At 40.2% G+C, this 11,067-nt stretch overlaps 2 protein-coding genes across 4 annotated transcripts; one reads left to right on the plus strand and one right to left on the minus strand.

Moving 5' to 3' along the window:
• Nucleotides 1-528: 528 nt before the first annotated feature.
• LOC106650595 (host cell factor) lies at nucleotides 529-9,073 on the minus strand. The gene is made up of 7 exons (XM_014368705.2): nucleotides 7,222-9,073; nucleotides 5,606-6,313; nucleotides 5,397-5,542; nucleotides 2,148-5,309; nucleotides 1,843-2,076; nucleotides 1,377-1,764; nucleotides 529-1,297 (listed from the first exon to the last, which is right to left on the minus strand). The coding sequence occupies exons 1-7, from the start codon at nucleotides 7,379-7,381 to the stop codon at nucleotides 1,185-1,187; spliced, it is 4,911 nt and encodes a 1,636-aa protein (XP_014224191.1). The 5' UTR covers nucleotides 7,382-9,073; the 3' UTR covers nucleotides 529-1,184.
• Nucleotides 9,074-10,002: 929 nt separating this feature from the next.
• On the plus strand, nucleotides 10,003-10,860 carry LOC106650412 (cytochrome b-c1 complex subunit 8). Of its 3 annotated transcripts, none has more exons than XM_014368389.2 (3): nucleotides 10,003-10,095; nucleotides 10,306-10,470; nucleotides 10,559-10,860. In XM_014368389.2, the coding sequence occupies exons 2-3, from the start codon at nucleotides 10,317-10,319 to the stop codon at nucleotides 10,651-10,653; spliced, it is 249 nt and encodes an 82-aa protein (XP_014223875.1). In that variant the 5' UTR covers nucleotides 10,003-10,095; nucleotides 10,306-10,316; the 3' UTR covers nucleotides 10,654-10,860. The 3 variants fall into 3 exon arrangements, with proteins under 3 accessions (XP_014223875.1, XP_014223876.1, XP_014223877.1); XM_014368390.1 differs by having other exon boundaries at nucleotides 10,084-10,119; XM_014368391.2 differs by lacking the exon at nucleotides 10,003-10,095 and adding an exon at nucleotides 10,117-10,135.
• Nucleotides 10,861-11,067: the final 207 nt, after the last annotated feature.

The following is an 11,067-nucleotide window of genomic DNA, read 5'->3' on the forward strand; positions in this document are numbered from 1 at the left end:
TTACCACAATTATCCCATTTGCTTATTTTATTAATTAAACTTATTTGTATATATGTGTTTATGTTATCAATTTTTATTATGGTCTATTGTGTCTAAAATACATGTTTATGTTATGAACATAGTTCCAATTTAGCATTCACGAATTTTGTACAAAAATGCATTCTAGCGAAAATAAGCTTCAACTATACCAAGTTGAATTCAAAAAAGAATGTTATCTTTAATTCTATCATATTTATTTACATATATGAGAGATTTTGTTCAAAAAAGTTAATCCAAATTGAATATTCTCCCACTTAATTTAATGCATAATACTTTTTTCACAAGATGCATTTGTAAGTTTTCTTTCATTGATCCACTTTTCTTATTTAAATTTTTGAAATATCCTTCACTTCTTAATGTACAATTACACTAATAATGTAAATTTTTAAAATGTTGATAATTCAATATATATATCTTTATTTATAAATACTTATTAAAACGATACCACTTAGAAAAACTGATTTTTTATAACAATTATATTTATAGGAAAAAAGTATATTTATTCTTAATTCAGGTGATGTTGACGAAAAATTATATTGTGAACAATAAGACAATTTTTTTAGAACTACAAGATTCATTTGAAACTGACATTTGGACACTAACAATTCTGCTGGTAGATTTTGAATCGTGTACACAGCTAGATTAATATAAATGTTTTCCCGTTATTCACCTTTGTCACATGCGATTTTGTCGCTTTTCTCTTTTCATTTAATTCATAAGATCCAGACATGAACGATGACATTTTTAATCAAAACTTGTTATTAAATTTTTCCATCGGAAGTACGGATTATTCTCGATATAATCTGAAGCATGAATGACTCAAGCTCAAAATCTTAAGTTTTTAGATATTTATATATGTATAATATATATTTTTGATTAAGTCATTCAGTCTCAGTTTTATTAAAAAAGTTTGTCACTTTCATTCTTAGCTTGCTTTTTGAGCTTCTAGACATCTATTAATCATCCACTTTTCACTAAGAATACTACAAGTTCTATTCAACACTTTAATATAATCAATAAAGTACCAAAAGTACCCATGAAACTCACAAATAATATCGTTGTACTCAATGAGTGAGCAGTGGTGATGCACGGATTAATTACATTGCAAATCGAACGCTTTTTGCTGTCACGTTAAAGTGGGTTGCTCACGAAGTATTATCGTTCGTCGTGTCTCCTTTGATCTTTTTGACAGGACTTGGCGTTGAGAGAGAACCAGGTCTTTTAACACTCTGTGTGGGTTTTGCTGTGTTGGATGGATCTAAAACCAAAAAAAAGTCAATTGAATTCAAATATATTGTTTTGTATAAAAACGAATCTTTGAGAATATTTTTCATTACCTTGTAACCACCTCACTTGAGTCGCTGGTCCATAACCTTTGTCATTACGTGCTGCAATTCTGAAGATTATTGCTGGCTTTGATGTTCTATCTAGATGAGCAGCACTAAGTGCTTTATTTGGCACTGAACATGCATTCATAATACCGCAGTAAACTCGAATGAATGAAGGCTGTTGCGAAGCTGTTGTTGATGAAACATCACCGCTGTTGTTTTCAGAGTTTACAGTACTAGTGTTGCGTACCACTAAATATACAGAATATTCCAGAATCGGCCCAGAATTACTAACTGGTGGTTCCCATGATAATTGGGCACCCTCAGATGATTTGACTATTTTAATAGCACTAGGAGCTCCAGGAAAACCAGGAAGACATGTCTTAAAAGCTGATATCTTTAAAAATAAATTGTTAAAACAGTTAATAATTGAATTAGGTATAATAAAAGTTTCAAGATGAGTATTGGTACATACTTCACTCCAAGGGCTTTGACCACAGCTGTTAACTGCAGCTACCCTGAACCTGTAAGCTGTTCCTGGTTCCAGAGGTACTTTTATTCTTCCTTTGAACGCATCACAAGGAACTGAAACTTTTGTTGCGTCTAATGGTTCTTCTCCCGGAAGATAATAGTGTTGCACAGTAAATGTATGATCTTTCGTTATTGCTACATCATACCATTCATTTTTTTCCTCTTTTGGTACGATGGGCTAAGAAAAAAAAAAGTTAGTATAAAAAATGATCAAGAAATTATATCAAGTAAGATAATTAGTATATTTACATCATTTTTAATCTTTACTGCAATGGGCTGAGCAGTTGGAGCTGTTGTACCAAGTGCAGCAGTTGCCAATGCTGTCAAAGCAGCTGAATCTTCAGTATTGTCGTCATGTTTTTCTTGTTTAATAGATAAAATCGTATTTTTCGTAGGCGAAGAATTATTACAAGCAGTAACTCCATTTGAAGTAACAGAAACAGGAGTGACAGGAGCAGAAGCTGCTAATGGTACTGTTGATTGTGCTGAGCGAGCTGGAGAACCACTAACTTTTATTCGTTCCATTTTTGGTTTAACATCTTTATTTGTATTAGATTCAGTATTACGAGCAGCATGAGACAATGAATCTGTATTTATAGTTGCATTAGCGTCAGATTCTGTTTCTACTTTAACTTTAACTAGATCTGGAGTAATTTTGTTAGATTTTGGTTGCTCAGATTGTGTGATACAAAGAGGCTTCTCTTCTGCCAAAGTTGCCGCCGTTTCAGTAGATTCTGTCTTAAGATTAATTTTTGACTCTTTGCTAGGCTCTTGATCAACTTCCATTTTATCGCATTCTTGATGAGAATCGGATGCAGCAGATGGTTTATTTTCTGGTGCAACTTCTTCAGAATCAGCTATAGAAGATATTTCTTCTTTTTCAGATTTCAATAGCATCGACGGCGAAGATTTGTCCACGTTGCTTTGATCTGTACCTTCATTATTTGATGTTATGTTAGTTTCAAGTTCTTTATGGGTGGGTTCTATTTCATCAGCTTTGGTGATTTCTACCATGGGTTTATCGTCTTTAGATAGTGTAGAATCAACAGGAGTATTTGGGTCACTAACTAAGGCAGCTAATTCATCAATCGAATCAGTTTGTTCATTTTCAGCAGGAGTTTGTTCATCTGCTTCTATTTTTGAGTTTTCATCAATGTCATTGGTTTTAATTTCTTCAGGGATTTTCTTTTCATTAGACTCCTCTGTAGTGTCAGTTCCGGCAAGAATAGCTTCAACGTTCATAGAATCTACAGATTGGCTGCCTTCATCATGGGCAGGATTTTCAGATGGTTCTTCTCCTGTGATAGCAGCCATATCTTCATCAACATCTTGATCAGTTTGTGGTTCTGAAGCAGGAACTGGCTCTTCGGTAGGCTGATCTTCAAAAGGTTCATTAATTTGGTCATCATCATTTTCAGTAGGCTGTTCATCATGTTGTTCATTGTGTTGTTCTTCATGTTGTTCATCACGTTGTTCTTCATGTTGTTCTTCATTTGCTGTTGTTTCAGATTCTTCATCAGAGAAAGCATAGTCTGCAGCTCCATCTAATTGGGGCATTTCACCGTCAACTTGCATTGGTTCCATGCTAGCAACGTTAGCTGTATCTGCACCATTGCAACTTTCCTTATCTTGGCTATCACATGCCATCATGAATGATAAACCTCCCGATGGTTCTTGAACTGGATCTATAAGTCCGGCTTCAGCAGCTAAAGCAGCAAGAGCAGCATCAGTTGTGGCTGGTCCATCAGAGGCAGTGGCTAGAGTAGCTGATGGTTGTTTTTGAGGTGATATCAGAACTACTTTATTTGAATCAATTCCTGTCTCTATTGGAGCAGTTGCAGCTGCTACTACAGATGCTGCAGAAGTAGCATTTACAATGGAGCTAGATGTTGGCATTAATGTCAAAGTCTTGGTGCCGCCTTGAACTTGCAGTGTTACAGGCTTACCATGTAACGCTTCACCTTTCTGCAATTGAGGCATAGCCATAAGCTGATTTTTATGAAGAATTGTACCTGATGTACCAGCTTTAGCAATGGTAACTGTTTTACCACCCTGTCCGGGCATTGTGATTGTAAGAGGTTTACCAGCTGTTCCTCCAGCTATACCACTTGAAGAAACAACAATCATTTTGACCGGTTGATTACCACCAACATGATTAGTTGCTGACAGAGGCATAACATTCATTGAGGTTGTTCCTGTTCCTGAACCAGCTTGTGAAGTAGTAACATTTTGAACAGTTCTTAAATTAGAACCGGAAGTTACAACAATAATTTGATTTGATCGAGCAGTCACAATATTTCCATTTCCGCCTGGTTTCGTGATCATTATTGTTTGTTTCCCAGCGATATTTTGAGCTTTGCTCATAGCCACTAGATTCGTTGACTTCATCGTTGTTAATATTTTTTGGCCACCAACAGCGTTAGGATTTACAAGTCGAAGAATTGTCGGGCCTTGATTAGTACCCTTAATTCCAGCAACAGTTTGAGTACCAGTTGCGCTGATAGTACCAGCTGCACTTGCTGTTGCTGTAACAGTTTTGCCTTGAATCAAACTCATTTTAGGTACTGCAACCATATTTTGACCTGCTTTTACTAGATGAACAATTTGCTGGCCAGCAATATTTGGACCTCCCGGTTTTTGAATTATAATTTGCTTGCCTTGTTGCGGTGACGCAGTGCGGAGTACTGTACCTCCAGGTGATGCAAATCGAATTTGCTGACCGGCTTGAACTGTTTTCATCCTTATAGGTGTACCAGTGCTTGCAGAAGCTGCTGCAGTTGAGCTCACTTGCACATTATTCATATTAATCTTGTGAGTCATTGCTGCAGCTGCAAGAGCTGCCATACCTGACATGCCAGAAGATGTTGTAGTTGTTGTTGTTGATATGGCTGTACTAGCTATAGTAGTAGCTGGAGAAGTCGTGGTCACAATGGTTCCTTGAAGAGTGGAATTTGGCGATTGGATACGTACAACATTCGCAGCTGATAAAGTTCGTACAGGTGTTGGACTTCCAGATATTTGCTTTGCAGCCAAAGCAACAGAAGCAGGTGATCCTGATGCTATTTTTGGAGTATTTGACTGAACACGAACTGGACTGGGAGTAGATGGGATTGGTGTTTTAGTTACTGGGTTTGAAGCTGCTGAGGCAATAGATGGCAAAGCTGCCGATGTTGGAGTTGTAGCATTTGAAATAGGTGCAGTTGTAGTGGAAGTTGGAATTGCTGCAGGAGTAGTGGGTGCAGCACTGGATGATGGCACGTCGAATTTTTGTATTTGAAGAATATAGTGTGTAGCAGATGGAATTGGACACCAAGTAACATCCAGCGACCTGATTGCTGCTTTGATTAAATGGGCTCGAGATGGTGCATTAGGCTTACTAACTTCCAAATACCATAAATCTTTGCAACACACCTGCAATGAATATTGATGTTAAATTTTTTTAATTATGAAAATGATGTAAATTTTAGAGTTTATTGTGTAATAAACTACTGATCTCACCTGATTATTCCATGCTTTGCGATAACCATCACGACCAGACCAAATGTAAAGGCGGTTGTGAATGCCTACAGCACAATGTCCAGCACGGGCTCTTGGCACATTTTCTTCTGAGACATCAACTTGTAACTGTTCCCATGTAAGAGTTTCTAATAAAAGTAAATTATCATTAGTACATTCATCATAATGTTAATTTGATAAACGGAAATTACCTAAATTTAAAGAAGCTAAGCTACTAGTACACTTCCATTCTTTTTCATGGCTGGCAAGTTTTACTTCATCGATGACTAAAGGAACCCACCCTCCAAAAACAAACATTTTATGACCAATAAGAGTAGCAGTATGCAAAGATCGTGGGAGAGGAGTTGGTCCGTGAACCATTGGTTTGTTCCAGCTCATAGTATCAATGTCTAAAAACCATAAATCTCCTAGACGGCACCCACTCATACCACCATAAATTACTAAACAAGATTTTCCAGTGGTTTTGTCTGTATATGCTACACCTGTATGAGATTCTCTGGGAGGAGGAGCAGGACCATGAGTGGCAGGAACGTCCCAGGCGGTCAAACCACTAGGGAGTAATTCCAGAGTATACAAATCATTTAAATATCGTGGTATATTATTTTTAGGATCTTCGCTGTCATTGGCAAGGCCTCCAAAAAGAAAGACTTTGTTGCCAATGAGGGTAAAGCTGTGTCCTAATCTTGGGCATGGAAGTGGATCATATTTTGGTGGTCTTGGTTTTAGCTTCCTCCATTCCCAGCGACTGGCTTGCAGTTCATACAGCTCATTAGAATATTTGCCATATTCGACCATGCCTCCGAAGACGAGAATTCTGGTGCCATCCACGACAAAGCCGTAAGCGGCGCATCCTGGTGGAATGTCCCCTTTTGTAGCAGGAACGAACCACTGATTTGACGCTGTAAAAAAGAAGAAAAAAAAATAAGCATTCATAATTTCTGTCATATTTTCATAATCTGTCCAGTGGGGGAGCATACATATAAAATAAACAAAAACAACGATGGCTGAGGCCGAGAGCGCCACCGCCCCCGCGCCGGTTCGTCGCTGACTCGCGCACGCATTATGGCTGCTCCCGCGTTGGTGGCAACGCGCGTTTCCCTCTTATCAGTTCTGGCGAATTCATAACCGCGTCGTTGGCAAAAAGTCATTGACATGATATTTGAGATAAAAATTACGAGAAACTAGAGTATCTGGTGAATTAGTGGCTCGCTCGAGCTTCCAGTCGGTTTTGGCCGATCGCGCAACGATCTTGCCTCGGCCAAATATATGGAACGAGGCCAACATATGACATGGAAGCAAGTGCTCGGCTTGCATGCGCGCGCGTGTGTGTGTGTATAACGTACAAGCACGAAAATACACACAATAATAAAAATGGCGGCGAAGTGCAGATACCGGCTGCACGGGCTGCGCGTAGCAGTAGGGATTCCGCGACTCTCGACTGCGAGCGGCCATATTGGCGTTTGCGCGCGTGGTTCTATACGACTGCTGCACGGGGATAAGGTGTATTGCGTACGCGAACAGAACGCCAGATGCGGGCTCGGCGTAGCACGTATCTCGGCGACACTAGGCAGCGAGTGACGATGGGCGCGCGTACACGCGAACGGAGTCGTCAGTCGGTCGGTCGTACGGTACGGAACGGGCACGCACACACACGCAGAGACACGCGCACAAACACACACTCACACGCGTACGTATACAAAAGAATCAGCTGTATGCGTGAGAGTGTGGTAGCGCTGCTGCTGCTACAGTGTTTATGACACGTTTCTCTCCGTTGGAAAAGCAGCGGAAAAATGCGGGGATCACTCACCGGTGTTGTAGACGTGCAGCTCGTCGACGATGCCCTCATTGCCGCCTCCGAAGACCACCATAAGATCTCGGATGGCCACGGCTCGGTGGCCGTGCCGAGGCCTAGGTTGCGGTCCCGACGGAGTCTGTATACGCCTCCACTTGAGCACGGGGGCCGCCATGATTGTTGTTGATCTGAGCCTGCGTCGCGCGCTACTGAATCCGCGATACTCGGCTAGTTGCTTATGCTATGTTGCTCTGCGTCGCGAGCACACTACTCACTTTTACAGAATCGCACGCGAGGGATTAACGGCTAGTAATAAATGTATGTATACGGTTATTACGACGAGCCGCTCTGTCTCCCCTATATAAACACCGCCGCGCCACACAACACAAGCGTTTAGAGGAGCTGCTGCCTCTGTTTTTATTGCTGCTTCTTGTCGTTCCTTCGTTCGTTCTTCTTCTTCTTCTGTCACTGTTGCAACTTTCGGTTGGGCGAAATTTTCTCTGTCGCGATAGACGATGCAAGACTATGCTCAGCGGCTTCGTATTACTTGCAGACGCATTTCACACAATCATTATCATACGATGATAATGACAATTCGAGGACACGGGCTCTCCGCGAATTTACTGAGCCCATGCCCATCACTGTTGGGACGATTGAGTCGAGAATATAAACAAAAGTACTGGGCGCAGTTGCGTTCGTAGTCGGCGCGCACTAGTAAAAATTTCGGCCTCGCGATCGTACCTAGGCGAAATTCGGGAACTCTCGAGTCGCCAGTGAAGAAAAGTCCTATAATGGCGTAAAGAGACTGTAGAGGTGTACACAGTCTACACAGTACGTACCGCGAGCTTAGTGTACAGACTCGACGCGCAGAGCGCGATCGCCGAACACGACTTTGTGTATATATAGAGGGGGCGCACACGCACACAAACAATCCGCAACAGCGCGAGGCAGGCGGCGCGTTTGCGTTAGAAGAGAATCGCGCGACGGCCAAAGAAGAAAGCTGTACACACGACGACGATGGCTTTGTATATGCGCGTATATGCAGGCACGACGTGCGTCGTCCGCGATTTTCAACAACGCGTTCGGCGTTTTTTTCCTCTTCGAGCACTCGCGGCTGGGCTAGCCAACGTCGACGTCCGAGGTTCCGTCACCTCCGTTGGATGCTCGATACGACACTATATATGCAAAAGTTGCAACGTTCTTTCAGCCGCGCAACTCACAACCCGCTGCTGTTGGCCCGATGTACTCGCGCGATTGTAGCAGCAGCGGCAAAGTTCGCAGGAGCGCACATAACCTTCGAAGCACTGTATAGTGTATATGTATTACGATGCTCGTAGCAGTCGGTCGTAGCTGTCGTATATCGCTAATGCACGATCGGGGCGCTTCGATGTATTTAATCGGCCGATGAAAGCATGATAAAACTTTGAACGCGCACTGATTGTGTCTGCGGCCCGTGAAAGTTATTATCAATCCGATCGGTTCTATTCCGCTATTCGTGTTTTTAGGATAGAGTCCCTCGTTGTTTGTATTTAAAGCCCGCCCGTCTCACTTGCTTTGTATAATAACATGTATGGTTGTAAGCGGAACGCGATTCGCGATGACGGCTGCGACAACGAGCCTTATACGAGTCAATCTATTGTATTATGCTGCTGCTCTACGAGCCTTCGCAGTAATCGCAGTTTGCTCTCTCTCTCTCTCTCTCTTGACTCTCTCAGTCGATGCAGAAAGCGACCATGTCAGTCCAGCTCGCGCGCCTCTATATCTCCTTCTCTTTCTGCACACCTCTGCACTTCTCTGTTATGTTCGATGTTGCAGGCTTGCGTCCGCTTGAGCTTGTGTATATACAACTTGCTCGCTTAAGGTTATAGAATGTTCGCCGCGGCTAAATTGCGCTCTGTCCTGCAGGCTGCACTCCCACAACTTGGACGATTGGTCGTACGCCGCGCCACTTTCGCTGCTGACGACAAGTCGTCGTAGCAGACGCCATTGGGCAGGCCCGAGCGTCGGCGTGCGGCTATCGAGTTTCATAGAAATCTAGGGACAACGCGACTGTGTTCTGCCGTTCTACCGCGTCTTCATGTGTATACAAAAATACGAGCGGGCCATGTCGACTGCCAAATGCCAACGCGTCACACGCCAAGTTCACGCGGGAACCCGTATGATCGTCGTTCCACGTAATCGATGCTCTTCGCTCGTATTTTTTGGCAATTTTTTTCTCGTTAGCGTCTAACATCTAATGTATGTAGAATATATCACCTGGCCCATCACTTTAATGCTTCGATTTAATTTTTATGTCGCTTATCTCTTATCGCACGAATTCGTATATCTATTAATTTTTCCATTATTCCCATTGAAATTACGTGGCAAAATATTAAGAAAACCAAATTGACAATTCAATTCGCTAAGTAAATCTTTTGAATGCACCGTCATGATAGCTTCTACAATTTTGACTATAATATTTAAATTTCGCTCAACTATAATAGACGCTTTTGGTGCGAGATCTTTCTAGACAGTCGGCTTATCATTGGTCATGTAGAATCAAAACAACGATGGAGTTTGACTTATGATTCACGTAAACACAATATAATGGACAATTTTATAATCACTCGAGTATTTTTTTTTAAATAGACATGTTTTCATTGATAGTTTTATTGCTTTAGATATAAAATTTGAAAATCGAACTATTGATATGAAAATAAACTTATCGCAAGTTTAATTTTATCATACATTTTTTAGTGTAAAAAGTTGCTTTGTAAACGAACCTTAAAAATATCTGTTTTCCTCTCGAATCGATCCATCTCATCTGCGCAAGTTTGGGGGCGCTGTCATCTACGTATTCTTGATAGTTTACGCCTGACTTTAGTCGTCTGCATCGTTCTCTATCTCAAAGTGAGTGAAATTGTTGAATCTTACGTAATATTATATTTCTGTTTGTAAAATTGTTTTAATGTTGCTTTTTTATCATGTTAAATTACTATTTCATAAACAATTTCATTGTCAGACTGAAAAACATCATGCTCAAAAACATTTCGAGTTTACCAGTGACTTTGACGTTTCTTGGTTAGAAACCCATTTTAATAACAAACTTTTTTTTTACAGACAGCCTCAAGATGCATAGTGATTTCGGTAACTTGGCGAAACTTCGCCGAATTGTCTACTACAGACTAAGTCCACATGAAATGAACCCCCTGCATGGGATCATCAGTCATGGAGTTCCCAACATGATTCGCAGATTCAGAGAATCTGTTTTCTTGATTGCTCCCTGTAAGTTTTTACAGATTTTGATGAAATTTTTTTTTTCATTTTATTGCAGTTATATTAATTCTTCTATTGTTTAAATATTTATTTGCAGGGGCTATTGGAACATACCTGCTTGTTGACTGGGCTGAAGCCAAGAATGAAGAGGTTTCAAGGAAGAACCCAAAAGATTATGAAAATGATAAATAAATCATAAACTTTCAAAGCTGTTAGCCAATTATTCAGAGTTTCAAGTTTGTTGACAAACTTTTTTTTTTAAATTGTCAAGATTCTAGTAAAATGTATGTATTTTAAATTGCAGTAAAAGATTTTTTTGAAGTAGATTATGCAAATTGTTTTTTCCTATACAATGAACAATTCCAATGCAATAAAGTACATAAAGAGAATTAAATTTTATCTATTACTGTGGCATTTAATCAATCTATTAATATAAACAAAATTTTTATCTTTTTTATGGAATATAAACATTAAAAAACATTAAACATTAAATATATATTAAAAACTTGTTAAAATAAATAAATTATGATATTTTTGCCAAATGCTAGAAAATGGATATCATGATGATGGAAAAATAATCACTGAACTAATAACTAATCTATAATA

Source organism: Trichogramma pretiosum, unplaced genomic scaffold (assembly GCF_000599845.2).
Source record: "Trichogramma pretiosum strain Unisexual culture from Peru unplaced genomic scaffold, Tpre_2.0 scaffold4, whole genome shotgun sequence".
Lineage (NCBI taxonomy): Eukaryota > Metazoa > Arthropoda > Insecta > Hymenoptera > Trichogrammatidae > Trichogramma > Trichogramma pretiosum.